The sequence below is a fragment of the Anabrus simplex genome, chromosome 1, assembly GCF_040414725.1.
Source record: "Anabrus simplex isolate iqAnaSimp1 chromosome 1, ASM4041472v1, whole genome shotgun sequence".
NCBI lineage: Eukaryota > Metazoa > Arthropoda > Insecta > Orthoptera > Tettigoniidae > Anabrus > Anabrus simplex.
The window spans coordinates 995,670,375-995,695,972 of record NC_090265.1 but is presented as its reverse complement, the minus strand read 5'-3'; the positions used below and the strand labels follow the sequence as shown (position 1 = coordinate 995,695,972).

The window sequence follows — 25,598 nt, the reverse complement described above, 5'->3', positions numbered from 1 at the left end:
AATGGTGCAAGCAGGTGCTGGAAGAGAATACGCGTCTCAAGGAAGAATGCCAGATCCTAATTTTAGCTGAAGAATTCAAGCAGAAGCAGAAGGCCGCACGGGAGAAGGAGATAGGAATCATGCCCAGTTGAAGATGAGATACCACGGAGAAAACGAAAATTATTCCACAATATTTTTTTTTTTTGCCAAAGTATGGAGGATATGAGCCCTTATAGAAGTGCTCATTTAATTAATCATCCATTTATTTGAGAGTACAGAGAATATTTATTTTGTTGAGTCTTGGTAACTTGCAGTGACTATCTACATTCACAGTACACTTCGCAGTTTTAACAGGAAGCTTGGAGCCAAGGTCTATTTGTTCGCAAGCTGTGTTTAGAAGAAGGAATTCCTACATGACACACCAACTTAGAACAAGGAAATAATGTCATTCCAACAGCCTGGACCAACGGAAAACATTTCAGAAGCCCGGTGAGAGGCTAGGAGATCTACGATACATGTTTGAGCCAATGATATTTTAGCGTAATTTCGATGTTGGCTAGGCATTGGTTAAAGTCAGAGATGGCCCTAAACGAGCATACAGCGGCGTCTGTGAGGACGAATTAATAAAAGTGACCAGCGCCTGGGCTAGCGACCCTTATTATTCGGCAGGAGTCTGCGAAGGTAACATCGTGAGAAGAAGTATATTTACATGAGTGCGGAGTCAGGACTTATGTATCTAGATCGTGTGGGGAGTTATAACTTTTGTTTAAGACGCTCAGACTGCATGTAACGATTCATGATTTTAACTTTTGGAGATTTGAATTTATATTTCGATTTGCAGACAGAAAGAACAGTTTCCGATGATCATTTACATGCCTGCCTGTTTAAGTAGATTTTTCGAGGACATGAACATTAAAATTTCTAGTCCAGCATTTATGTACAGCTGCAGATGTTAGACCTGTGACAATACAGACGTAGTATGGAGCGAGTGGGGAATATTTGACCTAGTTACGGGGTTATATAAGCAGAGTTGTCCCTAGGCTGAATGGGCGAATGTTAGACGACGTTAACTATTAGTTTAAGGCTTTGGAAGCCAGGGTTCAATTCCGAGTATGGCCAGAAATTTAAAATGGGCAGGAGTGCTGGTATGTGTTAAAAAGTTGTGTGTAACTCACCTCCATTTGAAGTTTGCCTGAAAATGGCTGCATTACTTCAGAACAAGGACACAAATTTATATCATGCTACACAAATCTTTATCAAATGTCGGATGTATATTTGATTGTGAATATTTTATTAAATGTGGAAAGGAATTTCTATCTTTGATTTTGTTTTGACCTCTGGTTTAGTAATTTGATTTTACTGTCTTCTACAGTAGCTCAAGTTATGCATTTTTAGTTTGATTTCACTAATTGCTCTTCATATGTACCAGATGTATGCATAAGTTTTTGTCGTTTTATGTGGTAAAGAAAGCACATTATTTTCAAGGGAATTTTTTTTTTAAATTCAAAATGTGGCCATCAGTTTCTACAAACTTTGCCCATCTTTCAAGTAAGTTATGAATACCATGCCAGAAAAAATGCTTGTCTTTTGTGGCAAACCATTCATCGAGCCATTTTCCTACTTCCTCAAAATTGCTGAAGTGCTGCTCTATGAGCGCGTGCCCCATTGATGCGAAGAGGTGATAGTCACATGGCGCCGGGTTGGGAGAGTACGGCGGGTGCTGAAGGATGTCTCATCCAAGCGATTTCAAGGTGTCTTTTACTGGTTTGGTTGTGTAAGGCGGCACATTGTCATGTAAAAAAAATTACTTTGCCATGTCTTCTGGCCCATTCCGGTCGTCTTTTGATCAATGCGAGATTTAAATTAATAATTTGTTGGCGATAGCATTGAGTTTGAGTTGGATCATCATCCAGTAATGCCTGCAATTGCTTGTCTTTGCAGTTTTGTGGTCTACCAGAGCGCACTGTCTTTCACATTGAAATCACCAGGTTTAAATTGTCGAAACCATGTCTCACATGTTCTTATTGATGGAGCGTTTTCACCATATGTTTCTGCCAGCCAATGATGACTTTCCACAGCCTTTTTCTTTTGATTAAATAAGAAAAGCAGAAAAGCAGTGTGTGCCGCAAATGTTCTTTTTCAGGCACAAATGTTGACATGATCACTGAACAATACAACACAGACGCTAGTGTTTGGCCGACTTGTGTGTGTTGGTAGGTTAATGTCAGATGAACAAACTGATGTATGTGTCAAATTCGTACGCTGCATACTGTTCGCTCGCGCCATCTCTTAGTGAAACCAGAAAAGACTTATGCATACATCTGGTATTATTAGAGCAAAATTTAAAAACTTATCTGTTGCACACTTCACTGCCACAGAAATTGATCATTTTATCTTCAGCATTGCAATTTATGATTGGCAAATACATTGTCTTCATACTGTACAAATGTAACATTCAGAATCACTAAGATATTAATATTGTATTTTGAACTTGACATCAAAGCTGTCTTCTTTGATGTGATAATGTATTTTATGCTCAACAATGCCGAAATATATTATATGCCAGAAAACTGAATCTTAATGAGGTTCATTATAGTTCATGTTTCATTATGATACAGGTTCTCCACCAATCAGAGTTCAGATTTTCATTATGATACAGGTCTCCATCAATCAGAGTTCAGATTTTCATTATGATACAGGTTCTCCACCAATCAGAGTTCAGATTTTCATTATGATACAACTGTTTGGCCAATTAGGTAAGGATAGCATCGCACCTGCACTCAATGCGCTAGCTTCGCACTTGTTTCCAAAATCAAACATTAAGAACTAATGTTAGGTTTAATGGTCGACCCAATCGATACACTTCAAAGATACAAACCCAGGGATTTTTCAAATCACAAAAATACTTAAAAAACTCTACTATCAAGTCTCATTTTCAACAAAGAACAAAGAATGGTCACATATTTTATAACCATAATAGTGTAAATTACAATAAAGAGAATTACTTAGATTCAGGAATCTATAAACTTAAGTGCGATCAATGTTTTGTCACTTACGTGGAGCAAACAGGTAGGAGTTTTCAAACTAGGTATCTGGAACACGTCATTGTTAATAGACACAAGAAGTATTCTGCTATGAGTGTCCATATGGGAGATACTGGTCACCAATATACCGACATAAATAGAGATTTGACCATTTAAAAAAAAAGTGAGCAAAGGGAACCTGATGAACAATTACAAAAATATTTATATAAGTTTGGACCAGAGTATTAACGCAAACGAAAATTTGAATGATGTACAAGAGAACAAAAATCCGTTATATGAACAGATACTGTTGCTCTTATAATTACGAAAAATTAATAATTTGAAGTTACCTCCTCTAAAACAAACACCCAACCCTCCCGTTCTACCTATAGGTGAAGCTGTTTTCCCTTCTCCTACTAATAGCACTACTCCCCCTCCTACCGCTCCTAGCCAAGTTCCACCGCTCGAGAGAAAACATAATTATAACACAAACAGTAGCGTGGCGAGAAGCAAGTCAGAGCAAGACTCAGATGTGAACCAGCTATAGGGAGCTTCACCAACTTTGATGGTAAGCTTTTACGTCACGCATTAGTGACAGAAACTCGCTTCTTAAATTTCCGAGGGTTTTAAACCCATTAATTATATATATATATCTTTGTTTCCAGACCTTGCCTTTTGAAAGCAGTAAGTTATTCATAAGATTTAAGCTAACAATATGGTGGTCATGTAGCACAGATCTTTGCCATAGGACAGGCTATCTCAGAAGCATTAGATTCCTTCTACCAGAAATAGCTTATTTTTTGAAAGGAATTTTCATAAGAATTTAAGCTTTTAAGGCCTAAATGCTCACCAGTTAGCCATGGAGCTGGACAATTCAGATTTTAATTCTAAAGGATTGTTTAAAGCTACAGTAGGAATACTTCTCTGGAAACATACTGAACATGTTGTCTTTTTTTTTTTTTTTTTTTTTTGCCATTCTTTAATGGTTTGCCTGCTTTGCCTCCATTTCAGACTTTTCAACTCGGCTCACAGCATAAACATAAAATGTGGGCAAGATGAGGTATGCAGTCCCATTGTTGAGGACGACATGCTTAAGGTTTTAAAATTTTATCCATTTAATATACATACACATTCCATGCATTCTCTAGAAACATATTACAGTTATTTACAGTGTTGAAATCAACATGGCCGGTTAACTAACAAGCTATATTGTGAAAGTGCATGAAGATAATATAAAACATCAACCAATTGGCTCAGTTTCTGACACATGAATATACACATGCTTTTGTTTATAGTAATTGTACCGGGCGGTACACCTCCACGCCGCTAATTTAAAATTTGCGCCAGTTGAAACTCCTCTGGCGGAGGAAGTCTGAACTTTATCTAATGTATTAATTTTCAAGTTTCTCAGAAGATGTCACCACTTGGAAATTTTGGAGTTTTTGAACTGGGTCATTTTTGATGTATTTTTGTTTTACCTGTAGTAAGAAGTGTGAACTTTCTCTTCTAGAGGACACTACTGAAAAACTACAATGGTGCACCCTAGTGCGAAGTGAAAGAACTGTTTTTGGAGAAATTTTTATTTCAAAAGTTTGTTTCTTGTTAAATTTCTTTCTGTGATTGTTTAAGTTGGCTGTATAACCCTTTCTTTCCCCTTGTTTTGAATTTAGCCAATCCCGAATTTCTTTAATTAATTTATAACCAATCAGGTGTATCTTCCTCAGAGGGGATATATTGCTTAACCCTAGCCAATAAAGTTTTTGTGGGAGGGCGTTCTCATTCCTCAAACGCCTCGAACTTTCCGCGGGAGTATATAAACTGCTGATTTTAGGGTCTCTGCGCCACTTCAGTACCATCTTTCAGTGTGTAAAGTACATAGCAGGGGGCGGGTAGCGCCTCTTTCTTCGGGCAGCAGTTCAACAACAAGGTAATGGCCGGTTAATAACTTCTTTTCTTGCTAGCTCAGCAGTTTAACTCTCGGGGCGGGTCCGAAGCGTTTCCACCATGTAACTTTTCCCTAAAATGTAACGACTCTTAGCTCTATTCTCTTTTAAAGTCACATATTGGGATAGAGAGTGCTTAACCCTCTCGAGCTCCCACTCATATTGTTTTGAGGTGAACTTATTTCTCACAACCGATTCTTCCTTAATGTAATGTAAATTGTTCCTTTCTTAAGTCACCTCTTTAGTTTGGGATTAGCCCTTGCATTAGCGGCCTAGTGCCAGATTAGGTTTTTAAACAAGTGTATTAGGAGTGCTGATCGCCTCCTCTCAAATGGTTATTTTAGAGGTCATGTAATTAACCTTTTTCTCACTTAATAGGCCTCAGTAGGTTGGGTATTTTACCCCTGTGACTATGTCCTTAGAGGACAACTTGAAGGTGGAGTTTGGTGTGGCCTTTGATAGGCTTAAAGTTGAGAGCGAGTGGCTCTTTCTTGAAAATTGAGTGTTGTATGCCTCGAGGAGGCTTTACTGTGTAATTGGGAGCAAGTGCTCCTGGGCATGATTGGGGTCTTCTGCCCTTTGTTGAATTTCTGTATATCGTAAGATTGGGCTAATTGTTCAAGTATTGTGGGTTTGGCTCTCGGAGCCCATCGTGTAACTCTGTAATTGTATATTCTCGAATAGTGGCTTTGCTACTCTGTACCTGCCATGCTTGTTATTTCTTGATTTTACAAAGAAAATATAACCTTGTTAAATTCTAAACTAACTTTAATTTCGTAGCCTGAGACCTGTTCACCCCCGCACCTTCTTTCACCTCTAACTACCACGGAAATCTCCGTACCAAGTGGTAGCAGAGCGTGGTTGAATAGGTCTCAATTTAGCCCCTTTTGACGGCTAAACATTGCCTTATTTTCGAACTCTAACAGTTTTCTCAGTTGCTGGAATTCTTAATTTTTCCTTTTTCAAAATTGCTCTGTCATCATGCCCGGCCCTCGCGATGTTCTCCATCTTAACTATTTGCGCAAGGAGGAGTTGATCTATGAATTGACTATTAGAAATGTGCAATCTGGAGGCACGGTTGCGGTAGACACAAACAAGCTTAGAGAGTCCCTTGATTTGCCCATTTCCATCCCCACTTTGGGAGAGAAAGAAATTGATGACTCTCTTTCCACGATCACTGATATTACTACTGAGCTAGCATCTGTAGTTAGTTTTTTTGAAGAAAATGATCTTTCTCCTAATCAAATTATGCGTGTGCAAGCCAGGCTATTTCATTTTTCAAATAGAGTTAACGATCTGTTGTCTCTGAAGTTGAATGACGTTCAGAGGAAGGAAGCTAGTATGGTTCTCGATAATCTTTCTGAATTATCTAGTAATGTCACCCAATTGTTAACTGGGGAAGTTCCTCCCAAAACTGATCAACCCGTCACGGTGAATGTAGGTAGCGAGGAAGAGCCTCCTAAGGGAGACGTCAATAGGAAAACCGTTGCGGCTCAAACAACCTCTGCCCCATTGGCCAACGAGTCTGAACGCCGTAACTCGTTGAATAATGTACGTTCTGAATTAACGTCTTTGCCACTTAAACCTTTACCGACTATGTCACCTGGGTTCAGCAGCTTGCCTCATCCATTAGCAATGTTGCTCAGAGGTATCTCTTAGTTTTCTGTTAATACCACCAGTGAAGTTATTTCTTTTTTAAGGTTTTTAGTTGAATTTCAGGATCATGCCCTTGTTTTTTCTCTTCCTCCATGTCAGATTTTGCAAATCATCTATCCCTATGCAATAGGTATTCTCTCAGACAAAATAGTTAGAGCCATTGCCGAGCAATCATCGATTGAAGACTTCCACGCCCACTTGCTAGCTTACTTCATCCCGGCTAGGGCAAGGTCCTCCCTTATTCAGAAGTACTATTATCGTGTACAGCGGTTGGATGAAAACTTGGCAGATTTCATCCAAGATATTAAATTCTATACTAGGGTGTTTGCTCTTCACTTCCCTGAGGATCAGATTGTACAAGCTATTGTGGAAGGCATTTCACCATCCTATAGGTCATATTTGTGTTTCACGGCGTGTCCGCAAACCTTCTCTGAACTTGAAGCATTGGCCGTCTCAGCGGAAGGAGTTAGATACGCCGATTCCCTGCGTGTAGCGAGAGAACCCCCTCCTTCTTTTAGTAATCCTCGGCCTACACCCCGTAAATGTTATGCTTGCGGGTCGCCTGACCACCTTCGCAATAAGTGTCCATCAATCAAGTCTAGTGGGACAAGGAATGGAGCTGGTTCATCACAACGCTGTTTTAAATATGGGGCTTTCTCACATATCGCCAAGAATTGCCCAAATTCAAATAGCACCCCCTCCTGCTCAACTTCTGGTGCAAATTCCACCAATGCCAATAATAAAAAGTGACTAGTGGCTTCGGCTGAGTCGACTAATCCATCTTTCCGAGGCTCAGCCCCTGGTAAACAGGTCGAAAATTCAGGGACAACTCAGTCTTCAAATTCATCTTTTGAATGCCCCAAAGAGTGTCTTAGGATCGCGGCGGATACCCCCGCACCTGTTCCTTTTCTTAAGATTGAGTTAAATAATGAACCTGTAACAGCTCTATTAGATTCAGGCAGCGTTTGTTCGATTATTTCGGCTGAATGGTATTCAAAATTGAAATCTGTTTGTAAGCTTCCTGACTATTGTTTGCGATCCAATATGTTTCGGCTAATTCATCTCCATTGGAAATTCTAGGTTCTTTACATGTCAAAATTCGTATTTTTAAATTTACATGGAAAATTAAATTGTTTGTGGCCAAGCACTTGTCTTGCCCCATTATATTGGGAGCTGACTTTATTTCTCACACCGGTCTTGTGCTCGATCTTCAGAGTAGGTCGTGCACTTTCAAATTTGCGTCTAATTGTAAAATTCCATTATTGAAATGTAATTCTGCATCATGTTCATCTATTTCGCCTACCCAGGATGAGATGTTATTAGACCTTAGACATCTACCTGAGGAGCAGGCTGATAGTATTCGTAAGTTGTGTCAGTCGTTTCCAGAGGTGTTCTCTGATACTCTTGGTGTTACTGACCTTATTGAATACAAAATTGAGGTCACGGATTCGATTCCTGTCCGTTTTCCACCATATAGGCTATCTCCACCTAAAATGAAGGCTCTGAAAGAAATCATCGATCAGATGTTGAAGGATGGTATTATTAGGCCCTCTAAGTCGGCGTATTCTTCACCTATTTTTCTAGTCCCGAAACCCCAAGGTGGCTTCAGGCCTGTCATTGATTATAAGGCTCTCAATCGGAAGGTGGTGTTGCAATCTGTGCCCCTTCCTGACCTTCATTCTTGTTTTTCATGGTTTCGTAAGGCCAAGTTCTTTACTATCTTGGACTTGAATCAGGCCTATAATCAAATTCCCCTTGCCAAAGAGTCTAAACATCTTACAGCGTTTGCCACGGATTGGAATTTGTATGAATACAACCGCGTACCTTTCGGGCTCCCCACGGGAGCAGCTGTACTCACTAGACTGCTAGATAGGGTCTTCTCCGACATCAAATTTGAGTACTTGTATCACTACCTGGATGATGTCGTCGTATTTTCGGAGACCTTTGAAGAACATCTAGATCATCTGCGAGAAGTTCTTAATCGTCTTCGTAAGGCTGGGTTAACTGTGAAGTTGTCCAAGGTTGCCTTCGCTAAGCCCTCCATGTCATTCCTAGGGCATATTGTGTCACCTGATGGTGTTGCAGTCGATCATTCTAGAACACAGGCCATCCGTGATTTTAAACCCCCTAAGGACATCAAAGGTATCGCCAGATTCATTGGTATGGTGAATTTCTTCAGGAAGTTTATTCCTAACTTCGCTAATAGAGCGGCACCCTTGAACCTTCTTCGCAGGAAAGGCATCAAATTCGAGTGGGGACCTTCTCAACAAGCCGCTTTTGAAGATCTTAAATTAGCTCTCTGTAATGCCCCTGTCCTTGCTATGCCTGATTTCTCGAAGAAATTCATCGTCCAAACCGACGCGTCGTCGTCGGCGGTAGCTGCAGTCCTTCTTCAAGGGACTGAACTAGGGAGGCGACCCATCGCCTATGCATCTAGGACTCTGTCGGCTCAAGAAGCCAAGTATTCCATCTATGAGCTCGAAGGTTTGGCAGTCTTATTTGCCTTAGAAAAGTTCCGTCTCTATCTGGAACATGTCAAATTCGACCTGGAGACAGATAATCAAGCCTTAAGCTGGGTCTTAGGTAGGCCGCGTCGTACTGGTCGTATAGCCCGTTGGGCCATCCGTATTTCTGCCTTCCAATTCGATGTCAGGCATATCAGAGGTACCGAAAATGTTGTCGCTGATGGACTCAGCCGTATGTTTTCCAACGACGTTGAGAACCATGAACCGGTCGACAGTTCATCACCTCCCGAGTCCATACTATCCGATGTTAATGCCATCTTAACAGATGATCCCTTGCTCTTTAGGGATATCGAGAAATACCAACGTGAAGATCCGACGCTGGCTCCGATAATGGAAACCCTTTCTTCTGGGGAACATGTCGTCCCTTATGTTCTGAGGAATGGTGTTTTATGTTGCCCATCGAGGCATGATAAGATGATGAAGGTTGTCGTTCCAGCTGTTCTTGTACCTATGATCTTCAAGTACTATCATGAGACCCCATTAGGCGGGCATCTTGGTATCTTTAAAACTCGTGAAAAGATTCGTGAAAGATTCATCTGGAAGGGTATGGACGGTGAAATCCGTGAACTAGTAAAGGCTTGTAAATCCTGTTTGCTTAGTAAACCAACCCTGTCCACCAAGGTAGGCCTGTTGTCTTCTCATCAAGCGTCGTGCCCCATGGAACGCCTGTATATTGATTATGTAGGACCCTTCCCCCAGTCAAAGGGAAATGCCAACAAGTTCATCCTTGTATGCGTAGATGGTTTTACAAGATTTTCCTGGTTATTTCCGACTAAGCTGGCTACCGCTCAGTCCACCATTACTTGTCTAAATTCTATCTTTGCTTCTTTTGGTCCGTGTCAATGTATTGTATCTGATAATGCTAAGGCTTTCACATCTAATTTATTTCGTAAATTCTGCTTTGACCTGTCCATCTCTCATGTGACAACTTCTGCTTATTACCTCCAACCATCTCTGGCTGAACGGGTTAATCGTAATCTCAGGTCCGCGCTTATTGCCTATCATCATGAGGATCATTCTAGATGGGACACGTCCCTGCATTGGTTAGCTTTTGCTTTGAATTCGGCGGTTCATGAATCTCACAAGTTTACTCCAGCTTCTTTGATGTTTAAGTTCGTTCCCAACACGCCGCTCTCTAACCTCTGGTCTCTGAGTGACATTCTACCTGAGACAATAGACCCAGACAACATTAAAGATCTTTGGAAGAAGGCTAAAGCCAATCTTAAAGTCTCTCATGAAAAGGTTAGGGAAAGATATGATCGTGGACGGAGACCCACCAATTTGAAGGTAGGCGACCAAGTGATGGTCAAGAATTTTGTTCCCGCGGGCAAGCTTGCCCCCAGATTTCATGGGCCGTGTGTCATTCTCGATTTCCTTACGCCGGTTACGTTGTTATTAAGTAATCCAGCCACCGAGAGGATATTTAGGGTTCACCTGTCGCAGGTGAAACCGGTATAATTTCTGTACTAATTTGTTTCATATGATTTTGAAAGAAATATGAAGGTTATATTTTTTGGAGGGGTTTAACTTTTAAGGCCTTCTGCCCTTGGGAGCTGTTTCCCTTATGTGTAATTATTTTTTGTAAACCTCCCCCGATTAGTTAAACTGCCATCCTGTCCTTACCACGGCCATTACCACGCTCCCGTCTCCTGTTCCACATCACACTGTGGCTTATGGGAATTAAATAAATATCTCCACGCCGCTGGCCCCTCAACCTCACCACTATGAATGTACCCTAAAATCATTCTGGTCCAACAGAAATTCTGCCGCCGAGCTTTAATGTTTCAGTGCCCCCGCAGCCGCGCGGCGCCGTACCGCTACTGGAATAGAGGAAGGGCCCCCTCTTCTCCAGCGAGGTCGATCAGTGTACGGCGAGCCGGAGCCCTCCTCCTGGCCAAGGCTGATGTGCGGCGCACGACCTGCTACTTGCCCGCAGCCTGTATATGTTCGCCGCGGGCGCGGCGTGCTTCAACACCACTACTCCCCTCATGGTGCGGGCGAGCGGTATCTCAGGGTACTTGAGGGGTCCGAGCGGCCTCCTCTGGACACAAGCTGCAGCGGCCGCTCTGGCCATCCAACTTAATCAGTTTTGAAAATATTTAATCAGCTATATGGACATTCCAGTTCAACATTACTACCTTTTCTTGGATTTTACTGCAATACCTGGTGGACTTAGAAAATTTTTCCTCAACTTTAAAAACTAAAGATTTCCTTCTGAATTTAACTTCTACAAACATAAAGACATTACTTTAGCAGTTACTACGAGAATTTTTGAAACTGGATCAAATCAAATTTCAACAATTTTGATAAATGCTTCTGCAATTAACCTCCATATCATCATAACTTGGACCTTGTTTTCTAACAAAAGTTTATGTTCTTCTGTGTTACCCCTTGGAGGAACTTTTGGGGGGGGAGGTCTGTACCGGGCGGTACACCTCCACGCCGCTAATTTAAAATTTGCGCCGGTTGAAACTCCTCTGGCGGAGGAAGTCTGAACTTTATCTAATGTATTAATTTTCAAGTTTCTCAGAAGATGTCACCACTTGGAAATTTTGGAGTTTTTGAACTGGGTCATTTTTGATGTATTTTTGTTTTACCTGTAGTAAGAAGTGTGAACTTTCTCTTCTAGAGGACACTACTGAAAAACTACAATGGTGCACCCTAGCGCGAAGTGAAAGAACTGTTTATGGAGAAATTTTTATTTCAAAAGTTTGTTTCTTGTTAAATTTCTTTCTGTGATTGTTTAAGTTGGCTGTATAACCCTTTCTTTCCCCTTGTTTTGAATTTAGCCAATCCCGAATTTCTTTAATTAATTTATAACCAATCAGGTGTATCTTCCCCAGAGGGGATATATTGCTTAACCCTAGCCAATAAAGTTTTTGTGGGAGGGCGTTCTCATTCCTCAAACGCCTCGAACTTTCCGCGGGAGTATATAAACTGCTGATTTTAGGGTCTCTGCGCCACTTCAGTACCATCTTTCAGTGTGTAAAGTACATAGCAGGGGGCGGGTAGCGCCTCTTTCTTCGGGCAGCAGTTCAACAACAAGGTAATGGCCGGTTAATAACTTCTTTTCTTGCTAGCTCAGCAGTTTAACTCTCGGGGCGGGTCCGAAGCGTTTCCACCATGTAACTTTTCCCTAAAATGTAACGACTCTTAGCTCTATTCTCTTTTAAAGTCACATATTGGGATAGAGAGTGCTTAACCCTCTCGAGCTCCCACTCATATTGTTTTGAGGTGAACTTATTTCTCACAACCGATTCTTCCTTAATGTAATGTAAATTGTTCCTTTCTTAAGTCACCTCTTTAGTTTGGGATTAGCCCTTGCATTAGCGGCCTAGTGCCAGATTAGGTTTTTAAACAAGTGTATTAGGAGTGCTGATCGCCTCCTCTCAAATGGTTATTTTAGAGGTCATGTAATTAACCTTTTTCTCACTTAATAGGCCTCAGTAGGTTGGGTATTTTACCCCTGTGTCTATGTCCTTAGAGAACAACTTGAAGGTGGAGTTTGGTGTGGCCTTTGATAGGCTTAAAGTTGAGAGCGAGTGGCTCTTTCTTGAAAATTGAGTGTTGTATGCCTCGAGGAGGCTTTACTGTGTAATTGGGAGCAAGTGCTCCTGGGCATGATTGGGGTCTTCTGCCCTTTGTTGAATTTCTGTATATCGTAAGATTGGGCTAATTGTTCAAGTATTGTGGGTTTGGCTCTCGGAGCCCATCGTGTAACTCTGTAATTGTATATTCTCGAATAGTGGCTTTGCTACTCTGTACCTGCCATGCTTGTTATTTCTTGATTTTACAAAGAAAATATAACCTTGTTAAATTCTAAACTAACTTTAATTTCGTAGCCTGAGACCTGTTCACCCCCGCACCTTCTTTCACCTCTAACTACCACGGAAATCTCCGTACCAGTAATGTTGATGTTAAGATGAACGGACCATAGTTTCCCTGCTTGGAGTGTGCTGGGTGTTCAGATCAGTTCTTACCTCTATTGTATATGTGAAGGATGTCATTCCTTCTAATCCAAAGCTCCTCAACTCACTTCAATCTTAACGTGCCCACATCTGTTACCTGCTGCCAGACAGAGAATCGAAGAAATACATTGGCATTTGTTTCTGTCCTTGCTCCCTTGCTTATAGATAGCTGCAGTTAATGCTTTCATCCAATCGGACAGTACCTTACCCAAATTCCATGCTAATCCTATTTCATCCCTTCCTTCACACTATATTTCATCTATTCCTACTGCTTTTTGATGCTGTAATTTATTTACTATCCTCTCCACGTCATTAATCGTAATTTCATTGTCATTGTTGCCATTGTTTGGGACTTCGGGAGAAATAATTCCCTTTATGCTCTTCCATCTGTCCTGTGATTGATTACCTTGGATCTACCATGTATTCACCTTATTTATCCAAAATGCTATTCATTTCCCTTTTCCCTCCCTTTCTAAGTTTCTTAATTACAGTCCAGAAACATAAACCTAAAATGTGGGCGAGACGAGGTACACAATCCCATTGTTGAGGATGACACGCTTAATGCTTTAAAATGTTATAATTTTACTGTAATATACCTACACATTCCATTTGGATGTTGGATGATAATGAGGTGGGGCAGAGGGTGAAACCCAATGGTGGCACATAGCCTTCTCCTGTTGAATAACAACAAGGGATCTGTTTAAGGCCTAATGTCTCCATCCGACAAATGAATTTCCATAAATGGCGCCATATGCCCTCGCTCTGTTTGAACACACTGGAGAGGTTTGGAATTGAATCCAGCTTTTGGCACACAATTTAGTGGTGAAATTACATACCGCCACGTCTCCTACCCTGCCAGCCAACATGCTGTTGGTAACTGGTTTTTTTCCACCAATGGGACTCAAACCAGCTAACCATGGTGCCAGATCGTAAAGACTTGAACCTTGACAATCATGGCCACTGGTAATCTTGTCCAGTAAAAGATTCCTGTTCATATTAGCTTTCATATTCACCTCACATTTACCCATTACCTTCTCATATCATACAGTTCTATTTCTAATTTAACCTGTTTGACTATATAATTTGAGACTAAGAGACTCTCCTGAGCTTGTGCTCTAACAGTGGCTTTAAAAATAAAATAATTTCATGAAGAGTCTTGCCAAACCTTATGAGAGAGCCAGAATTAAATCCTTTTTAGAAACAAACCATACAATATGTTTCTGTTTGTTAGACTCATTATAATTTTCCCATTTTAAAAATAATTTTTCATTCTGTTTCAGCGGAATCCTTTGTTGGCAAAGGTCAGGTTATAAAGGGGATGCGTCGTCATGCAAGAGGCCGTTTCGGTGTTGTGGAATACTTCCATTGCCATTACTTTGTGCGTCTTGAAGAAGGAAGCCCCCCAGAGCACTACTATTATTATAAGAGGCCTCTTTCGGGTCCAGAAATGTTGGACAAGTGGCTTACAGAAATGAGACATAGAAAAATACGCTGTTCTCTTTAAATATTTGGAATTATTATTACTGAAGAATAGTTTGTATGTTGTAACGTAATTAATGTATATCTGCAGAGGTAAAATATATACAATATTTTATATTCCACTGTACACGTTGATGGAGGAACTTTGTAATAGCCAAAATGTCCTGAGAGATCATCTAGGTGATATTCAACCAGCTGATATTTTAAACTACTTAACCTACCTACGTTGGAGCTGTGCTTGGCTGGCATTTACCTCTATTATAATTCTCAGCAACTCTTAGGGGGAAAGGTGGTTCAGTGTTCAGTTCTTATAATTGCTACCCTCTGCCCTCTCTCTATGTCCTTTTAATGTTGAAAACATTTCTTAGCGGACAAAGGAGGAGTCCCCATACGTAAATTTAAGCAATTTTCTCAATTGTACCAGAAGTTGAAGGGCTAAAGGGCCCGGAAAAGTTTCAAATTGTGAGTCTTGGATAGCTCTATCAAATTAAAAAATATATTAGAAAATCACTTTTGGTCTAAATGCATTTCCAGAAAAACAGCCTAAAATTGCTTGTTCCTTTACTTACTTTCTTTTTTATTCAAATCCTAGCCAAATTAACTTACATAATTCTTTCTGTTATGTGTTCTTTGGTTCAATACCTTCAGGTGTTTTTTGATTTTTTTTTAAATGTCCACACCGAATGTAGTTATAAGGACTTAAGTGAAACTCTGCATTGACTCATAGTGGTGCTTAAGTGAAACAGTGCATTGACTCACATTAGCGCTCATAGTGGTAGAAAAAAAAGTCAAACTGCTAATCTAACCACAGTTACGAGCGAGACATCGGGAAGTGCAGACGTGTGAATGAGCTGAGGTGCGCAATATGGGAATAACGATACAGCAATACAGGCTAAGAATTGGAAGATGGCATGGTGCAAGGCAGGGTTGGAAGGAAGGTGGAGTTGAGAGAGGAAGAGAAATTAGTGGTTATAAAGGACTGTTGGAGATTATGTTGTGTGCGACGGTTATTGCGACGCTGCTGGTGGTAGGAGGTATAGAAAAGAATCCGGGTCCAAACCACGGACCGTTCGGCTGGGAGGAGCTTGAAGAGATCAAGAGAGTGGTGAAGGAAGCAAGCAAAGGAGAAGAAATTAAGGAAATGATGCAGGAACACCAGGCAATCCAAATGAAGGAGATGAAGGACTTAAAAAGTTTTATAAAAGAAGAAATTGGAGGTGTAAATGACAAGTTAGCGGAGATAGAAGATGAGGTAGAGAGCTTGAAAAAGAAGGTGGTGGTACTGGAAGAGGAATTAACAGCAATGAAGAGAGAAGTGAGGTTAGCGAGGAACGAATCGGCAAGAAAAAATGTGTTTGTGTATGGTGTACCTGAGGAAGGAACAGAATCAAAAGTGGAATTAGTATTGAAAGTGGTGGACATAGTTTCGAACAAAATGAAGATAAACTTTACTGAAGTTGATATAGATGATATATATAGAGTGGGAAGGAACAAGGGACATAGGCCGGTGAAGTTAAGATTAATATCAACCCTGATGGCTGATATACTTCTGAGGAATGCTGGAAATTTGAAAGGATCGAACATTTATTTGAAGGCTGAGATAGAGAAAGAAGATAGGATGCGGTTGGAGGTCTATAAGCGGCATATGTGGCGTGCTAGAGCGGAGGGATTGCGAGTCAAGATAGTGGGGAGGTGTCTGGTTACTTCAGGCAGAAATTGGTCGCGATCGTGGACACAGGAGGAACTGCTGAGGATGGAAAAATGTGAGGAGGAAATGAGTTGCAGAAATCGAGAGCAGGGCGACATCAGTACGGAGAAGGAAGAGAGAAGAGGGGACTGCGGTGTCAGCGGGCAGGTAGCGAAGACAGCAGAGTCCTTGGTGAGTCAGAACAGCCCAGGAAGGAGTGAATCAACAAGTAGGACACTAGACCGAAGTGAAGTGGATACAGGTAGTGAAGAGGTGACGGGAAGGGAAAGGAGTCAGGGTAGTGACTTAACCTCCCCAAATAGGAATAATGCAGGAATAAACCTGGAGAGAAAGCAGGCGTTAAATAAGGCGAGATCCTTAAGTTTAAAAGATCTATGGGGTGGGAAAAAAGGCTCTGGCACGGAAAAGGGGAAGGATGGGGGTGAGAAGAAAGAGGGGGATGGGGTGGAGCCAAAAGGAAGAATCACGAGAAGTAAGGGGGAAAGTGGTGAAATGCAGAAGTATAGGGAGGGAGGGGGAGGAAATAAATAACTAGATATGGTGATAGGGATGCTGAATATTGAGGGGTTGATGGGGAAGTTAGGGAATAAGGAAATTGTGGATTTAGTGAAAGATTTTGAGATTATTGCTCTAGTAGAGACGTGGTTAGGGAAGGGGGTTGAAATTACATGGGACAGTTATAGAGTAGTTAACGTGTTAAGGGAAAAAATAGGGAAGAGGGGCCGAAACCCAGGGGGCATAGTAGTTTTAATAAGGAATGAGATAGCTGAATGGGTGGAGACGTTACAGACTAGGGTAGAAGGGGTAGTGTGGTTGAGAGTAAAAATGGGGAAGGGGGCAGCGGAAGCAATTTGTCTGGCACTGCTTTATAACCATCCGAGCGATTCAGTGTATGCAAATAAACATTTTTTTGACGAACTGATTGAAGAAATAAACACAATTAAAGGAATGTATGTAGAAGATGGGATGATTTTATTGGGGGATTGGAATTCGAGAGTGAGCAATAGAGTACCGGTATACGGGAAAGAAGTAAAAGTAGACGGGATACTGCAAAGGAAGAGCAAGGATAATGTTATAAATAGTTATGGAGAAAGGTTATTAGAGTTATGTGCTCTAGAACATTTATTTATTTTAAATGGGTGGATGAAGGGGGATAGTGTGGGTGATTTGACGTATATTACAACAAATGGAGGGAGTGTGGTGGACATAGGAATAAGCTCAGAGATAGCGTTAAGGAGAATAATAAGTTTTGAGGTGTTAGAATATGGGTTGACAGAACATATGCCTATCAAAATAAAATTGAGAACTTTGGTTGCTGATGAGAAGGGAAAGATGGAGGAAAGTAAGGAGAGGTATAGGAATGGAGGATGGAAGTATGTATGGGATGATAATACCAAAGAGAAATTAAGACGGCATTTGAAAGAGGAGGGAGATATATTAAGGGTAGGAATTGAAAGGGCGGTAGAAGGGAATGATATGGATAACGTGTTAAAATTAATTGAACTCCCTGTATGGAGGGTGGGGAAGAAAGTGAGGAGAAGGGTAGAGGGAAAAAAGAATAAAATGAATGGATGGTTTGATGAAAACTGTAGGAGAAAACGTGAGGTTGTAATGAGAGCCCTAGCGGAGTTTAGGAAGGAGGGTACGCAAGAAAAAAGGAAGGAATATTGTAAATTGAGAAGGGAATATAAAGAGGTATTGAATGAGAAGAAGAGAGGATAGAAGGAGGCGGAAGCTGAAAAAATAAATATATATTGCAGAGAGAAGAAATTTGAGAGGATTTGGGAGTCAATAAACAAGATCAGAAGAACGAAACCGGAGGGGAAGGGAGATAAAATAGGAGAAAACGAGTGGGTTAGGCATTTTAAAAGGCTTTTAGAAGTGGAGAGGAAATTGGGTAGAGAAATAGACAAGTCACAAATTGGAAGGGAACTGGAAGTAGGCATTACAATATTGGATGGGAAGATAACAAGGCAGGAGGTAATTACAGTATTAAAAAATGCTAGACCCAAGGCTGCAGGAGGTGTGAATGGTATTTCCAATAGTGTATGGAAAGAGGTAGGGGCAAATGAACCGATGTTGAGAGGGATTGTGAAATTCTTTAATAGGTTGCTGGAAACGGGGAAATTTCCTAGAGAATGGAGGATGGGGGTATTATGCCCTATTTATAAAAATAAAGGAGCTAGTAGTGATCCAAACAACTATAGAGGAATTACACTCCTAGACTCGCTGTCAAAGGTGTACACAGGGGTTTTGGCGAATAGGATAACAAATTGGGCGGAACAGTACGGTAGGATATCTGAGTTCCAAAATGGATTTAGGAAAGGATGTAATACAGTTGATAATGTTTGGATTCTGGACACTTTGATTACAAAGTATGTGAGGATAGCAGGGCGTAAATTATTTATAGCAGCGATTGACTTAGAAAAAGCCTTTGATACGGTCAGTAGGGAGGCGCTATTTTTGAGATTAGGGGAGGTTGGAATGTTGAAAAAAATGAGGGTGGCAATTGAAACTATTTATGAGGAAGTGTTTGTGATGATTAAATTGCAGGATGGAAGGTTGAGTAAGTGTTTTGAATCGAAAAGCGGGGTGAGACAGGGATGTAAGCTATCCCCGATATTATTTATATTATTTATAAATAATATTTTAGAGGGTCATGGTGGAGACGCATGGCATTGCCCTTGGGTAGGAAAAATGGAGGTTCCGGGGTTGCTATTCGCAGATGACCTATTGATTTTGGCTTTGACGGCAAATGGTTTGCAAAAAGGGTTGGACAAGGTAGTTGAATATACTAGGAAATGGTCTCTCAGAGTAAATGTAAGAAAGACTCAGATATTGGTGTGTAGGAAAAGGGGTGGGAGAAAGAATAAGGAAGTCTGGAGGCTGGAGCAGGAAGAAATTAAACCAGGGGGAAAAATTGAGTACCTAGGTGTAATAATTAGTAAGAATGCTTCTTGGAAAAATCAGTGTAAGAAGGCAAAACTTAAAGGAAGAGGAGCGCTTGCGGTAGTAGGGGCATTAGAAAAGAAATTTCCAGACGTTAAATACAAAATTCAGAAAACAGTGTTTAAATCACTGGTAATGGGCAAAATGCTATTTGGGGTTGAAGTATGGGGAATGGAGGAAGATAGGAATGAACTAAACCAGGTGGTGGCGAAATTTAGCAAGATCATGATGGACCTACCGAATTGTACAACCAATGCCGGGGCCAGATTAGTCTGTAAAGAATCGATAGAGGTTGAAATAGCTAAGAGGGTGTTCAAGTACTGGATTAGATTGGAGGAAGGGAAGGGTGGGGCGTTAGTACAAGAAACGTTTAATTTTCAGAAAGGTATGACGAATGAAGGTTACTGGGTGAATAAGTGCAAAAAATGGTTAAAGGGATTGGGGGTATATGGAGAGGTCTGGGGGGATGGTAGGAATAAATGGGTATGGGAAAGGATAAAGGGAAGACTACTAGATATGGAAAGACAGAGCTTAATAGGGGAATGTAGAGAGAGAGTCTCTTTATCAGTTTTAAATAAATTGGTGGAAGTAATAAACCCGAAAACGGAGTTTGAGGGTAGAAGGGATAAGAGAGGTTTGTATTGGTGCTTATTGGGTGTTCCGAGGAATAGGGGATGGGTAGGTAGTGAGAATAGGGATAGATGTGTGTTATGTGGAGAGAAGTGGGAGGACCTGCATATTTTTAATCAATGCCGACCTTTGGCGGAGATAAAGATCAAACTACTAAGTAAGAAGGAGCTGCATATGGTAGGGGAAAGCTATAAGATAACGTCTTGGTTATGTAGAGAGTGGGAGAAAGGAACGAATATAACGAAATTCTTAAATGTGGCCAGAGCTATATTTATAAAGAAATTGAGGGAGTAACAGGGGTGTGCAGATAATGTGGTTTGTGCTGAGGGAGAAAGGGGGAAGGCATTCTGCTCAGAGGAATGGATATCCGCCCTGAGCAAATGCGGGATGGGTATCATGGTAATCATGATATCAGAAGAGGGGGCTTTAGTGTTAGGGGAAAGGGGGAGAGCACCTTGCCCTGTGGAAAGGTGATCCGCCTGGGGCAAAGGGAAAGCCTGAGAAAATTAGGTAAGCGTTGAGAAAAGGGGAGGTTGAGTAGGTTTGAGGGTAGTGTAAAGCTTAGTAAAAAAAAAAAAGCGAGTTGACTGAGTGAACTAATGGACTTGGAATGGAGTACTGTCTGTTGGTGTGTAAATGAGGAGTGAAAAAAAAAAAAGGATTGTTTGTGAGGGAGAAGTATAAAGAAGGTATATGTGATAGAATTGAGATAGATTAAGTGGGAATGTAGTTAAGGAGAAAATGTTGGCAGTATGGAAATTATGAAAGTAGGTAAAAAAAAAAAAAAAAAAAAAAAAAAAAATTAAATGGTGTAGATGCCTTGATGAAGGGTGTAAAATTGAGGGATTCTTGATGTTTATGTATTAAGTTTAATGTAATAGTAATTTAGATAGATTAAGGGGGACTGTAGTTAAGGAGAAAATGTTGGAAGTATAAAAATTAAGTCCAACGGTTTGAAGCAAGTGTGGTGTTGTAGATTGTGAAGACTGAGTGAACTGATGGACTTGGAATGGAAACTGTCTGTTTGTGTGTAAGTGAAAAAAAAAAAAATTGTTGATGTCTAAGTCTTAAGTTCAAGAAGGTGAGTTGTAGTGGGCGGGAATAGTGCGAGAGAGGAGAAGGTGGCGTATCAAGGGAAGAGGGACGGGTTGGGGCTTGACCCAACCCAAAGAAGCTAGGCTTTAGCATGTCTGCACGGCAAGAAAAGAAAAAGAAGAGGGAAGGTAGTGAGCTGACAATGAACAGAGAAGGTGTGACGTATATAGCGGAAGTGTGTGACAAGCCATGTGATGGGTCCGGTTTCCGCCAAGCTGGCTTGGCACACATGGTAGGTAAGGAATACATTGTCAGCAGGTGTAGGTGAGAAATAAGATCAGTTCTCACGTGGCGAGGCTGGTCCCTGCGATCAACGGGTTGGTGGGCATGTATTCCATACCAGGGCTGACGCAGAGACCGGTCTACTATATATATATTTTTTTTTCTAGGTGGTTGGTAGGAATAGGGAAATAGGGTAATTTGTAGTGCGGTGCTTCCTGCACGTTTGCCGGCTATCCGCGTGCGTGTGGGAGGACACTGAGTAGATTTAGATGTAAATAATTTTGCTAAGTAGTTTTAGGAGAGATGTAGTGCCTAGTGTTTGTTTGTTTGTTCTTTTTGTTTCTGGGTTTCGCTCTGTCTGTCTTTATTACCTGTAAAGCCGATGGTGTATTCTAGGGTGGGTAATAAAGATATGTATGTATGTATGTATGCTAATCTAATCGACCAGATGATGATGATTTAGAAATGGATGTTTTTTGTTTCTAGTCCTAGTTGAATAATGCTGAAAACAATTTAAATCTTACTACCAAATTATTATCTGATTCTGCTGTAACTTCTGTTCCACTCACAAGTTGTAAATAGATAGGGATGATCCTGTAGATTAACCTGCTGCTAGGGGTAACAGAAAAGAAAAAACTTTTGTGCTGAAATTGTCTTGGAAGGGCTATAGTTCGACAGCATAAACAAATTAAAATAAAAGGAATGGATTACTGTCAAATGGGGTAAATTGGACATTCAGGGTTACTGTGGACAGAATGCATGCCTTTCTCTTTTTGTTTCTATGGTCTTTGTTTCATCAAACCAAAAGGCACTTTTAAGTTTTGTCATGTTGTTAGCAACATGACTACTGAATTTCCATCACTTTCTGTTACGTTCAGCTGTTGCAAATATTTTGGAGGGAAAGAAGGATCCATTTTTATGTTATCCCTCCCATTTTGCTTACAATGGTATGTTTTATCATACAGAAACAATGTTATGTTTTAGAGCAATTTGCAACAAAAATGCTGTCTATGCAAACATTGTGTTTCCTAATGATGAACGTTAATTTTGGAGGGTGGATGGTTACCATTAGTAAATTCCATAGCATTAATGCTATTTTAAATTAATGTGTTATTCATTTCATTAGTGTGTTGTGGTACAATCCTGACATGTGGGGTGCCATAGAGTAAACATGGAAGTTCAGTGCAGGGTGATGCTCCTTTATTGTTAGTGTAGGAGAGTGCCGTTAGGAGTGTCCTTATGTTCTACAACAATCGAAGGGGTTAGGTTTTGCTTACAGCTTTTATTTTTTGGTTTACACATATTCTGGTGTAACATGTTAGGGGTGTTAAGTAGAAAGCTATGTGGGAGCCCTGTTTCATGTTAGCCATTGGCCCACATTTAAGGTTGGCAGCTATGTCTTAACTGCCTTGAATTTTGGAAGCGATGGTATCGTGATATTCTACAAATGGCAATGAACATACCTCTCCTCTATGAGCATTTTAAGGTAACATCCATATATTTTATCTCCTTGTTTGATGCGTTACAAGCAGGCGTGCACATACACACGCACCCATACCCTTCCTAGGACGCTACCTAGTGTTGTTAATTACAAAGTTAGCGGTTAATTTTGTGTGATCTTTTCAAATTTTGAGGTTAAGATGCCATACAAATATAGGTTAGAATTTGAAATATGCACATAATGTCATCTCAGTATCCACTGTCAGTTGTGTTCATTTCCTTTCAAAGATGCCAATCAATTACTTTCCTGTTAGACACGAGAAGCATAAGTATGAGGGCTGTAAATAAAGTAGTGGCAACGTAGTCAAGATACTCGCAGGAGATCGGGCATGCGCAAATAGGATATGGGGGCAGTCAGATGGCACTGTTATCGTTGTGTAGTGTGGATTTGGAGGGCATCCAGTTGGGACTGTTGTTGTTGTGTGGCGTTGAAATGAAGAGTGTCAGTTTTGCCACTCTAAAGCATGTTTTCAAAAGGTGATCAGCGTTTGTGGATTAGAATCGAGGTTGCCCACAGCAAAAGTGCATCAGAATGTCATCGAGGATTATGTAAAGCCTGTGGCAAGAATGTATTACCATATAGGATGGTTGCATGATGGGTCAAGGCATTTTGTGTGGGTCGGAATGAGAATGCGGATTTGCAACGCATAGGTCGGCTGACCATTCCTCAAGATCTGATTTACATCGTGAGTGGTGTGCCACACCTAATTATCTTCATATTTTACTTCCTGATATCACATTCTTTACGATGTCATAGATCAGTCGGTTGCGACTGGTTAATGTTCTCTAACTTGACTTGTAGTTATCTCGATTAGACAGATGGCACCTCATGTAATGAAGGATTGCCGAAGCATTTCTTTCTAACTCATCTTTGATTCGTTTGCTCTCTGATCAGGGGAGAATAATGCCTTGGGTTAAAAGGATGGAGGCGTTGGGCTACGAGATGATTCTCATCTCTTTCAACGGGTATTTTAAAAAGATTCATAATTTACCCAGTATGACTCTCTGTTTTGAGTTGATGTATATGATTACTTAGAATCTATGGACTCTGTTCCTTCAAACTTATCTTATTTTTCTTTCCTTGGCTTGCCATAGTTATGCTGGTTTAGTGTGCTGAGACATCCCTGTTCTGTGTATTATTCTTTTATTTATTTGCTGCAGACTTATTTTATTGTCCTTCATTTTCTTCATGTCTGCTTGTTATTATTCATTCCTACATAGGGGCAGAAGATAACTGATTCATTTGATCCGTGTGTGTGATGAGTTTGTTTGTGTTTTTTTATTGGAGACCTTTTATATTATCTTGGGCTTCGACGTCTGGCTTGAGCTTATGTTCTGTAATATGGTTTAACGCTGATGTTGTATGATTCATGTTCGCCTTTATGTGCGATATGAATATGTCATGTAGCGTGTGTGTTGTTTGGTTATAGTGTTAACTGGGTGAGCCTGACCTATATTGCGGCGACTCAGATATCTGATCTGTGCTCTCAGATCAAGTTCATAAGCCATCGACTGACTCTTGTCATGCTGTTACGGTTCTTATGGTAATGTGTCTTGATACTGTATTATTTATTCTACTTCGCATATTTGGTCTCTAAGAGAGAGAGAGAGAGAGTGTGTGTGTGTGGGGGGGGGGGCATTGTGTGATTATCGGATCTGTTATTTTTCAGTGCCTTCTTTTATCATTATTTTATCTCACTATTTTTCATGGTTTGATCAGCCAATTTATTTGTCTATTTCGGGATCTTACTCTCACTTCTACTTGTTTTATTTACACTTGCTTCTGTAACTATGGCAAGTCCTTTCAACCTCCTTGAGTTCCATATTTGTTCTTTATTCTGCCAGCTTTGCTTCACTGGTGTTTTGATTTCTGGGGGATACAGTCTCTTTGGAGATTATTGGGAGCCATGTTCCTTTTTAAATAATTGATTTAAGCCTTGTCTTACCTGGGGAGCTGTAATAATTTTCTTTTCTTGTGTGAAAGCTGCTATTTTCACCTCTTATTGACGTCTTGCACTTGAGAAAGAAATGCTTTGCATTGAATTTTAATTACCACTGTCTGGAAATAATTGAATATAACTGTCACTTTTCATGATACCTCTGTTGCGACAGTGTAAAATTTCATGAGATTGAGTTGAACAAGTCAAACGACTTGATTATGATTGAGATACCCTCACGGACTATGTATGTGAGTATCAGTCTTCCTGTATCTTCCCATTTTGCTTGTTTTGTGCCCACATTTTAATTCTTTTGCCAATATTATGTTAATAAACCTTATTCATCTTTAATTGCTCTCTGCTTTGGGTACATGCCTTTTATACTTTATTTCTCTAGTCTAAGAGCTCCGGGTTCATCTCCTGGCAGTTTCTAGCCAGTTTCAACTGGTCCACAGTCCTGGGAATTACCTGTAGAGATTGATCTCAGTTGTGTGTATATTGCATATTCAGCCCGAAGGCTGGTTTGATCCTCCACAGCTTCGCCAACATCCGTTATAAATAGCCTAGGCGTCACTGAAGAGGCGTACTAGGGAAATGAGGAGGGAGGTAGTTTCCCGTTACTTTTCTCACCGAGCCAGAAGTTGCTATAACATATCAGTCTGCCAAGCCCATTGAAATGCATGCACCAGTCGACCCTATGAGCGATATTTTCACACCATTCATAACAGGGACTGGCTGCATAAGGAATGGTATTACTAGCATCACTTCAGTCACTTTCATATTGTCAAAGCCAAGGATGAGACTGAGACCGGTAGGTGAAAGTAACAAATTTGATATTGCCCATACCAGAAGACATAGTGCACTGTAAGCACTACATTTCTCCAGCAAATGCATATCAAACGGTTTGGCACATACTGACGAAATGTTGTAACAAGAGGAAAATTGTTGGGTTCCACACCAACTTACCGACGTGCAGAAATGGCA

General features: G+C 40.6%; 1 protein-coding gene across 2 annotated transcripts in view; it reads left to right on the top strand.

Annotated features, from left to right (window-relative positions):
* Positions 1 to 14,700, top strand: part of mRpL22 (mitochondrial ribosomal protein L22) — a 40,450-nt gene extending 25,750 nt beyond the window's left edge. For both annotated transcript variants that reach the window (XM_067136910.2, XM_068228093.1), the window contains exon 4: positions 14,375 to 14,700. In XM_067136910.2, the coding sequence (XP_066993011.2) occupies positions 14,375 to 14,598 (224 nt within the window). In that variant the 3' untranslated portion in view covers positions 14,599 to 14,700. The remainder of the gene's footprint in view (positions 1 to 14,374) is intronic.
* The last annotated feature ends 10,898 nt before the right edge of the window (positions 14,701 to 25,598 follow it).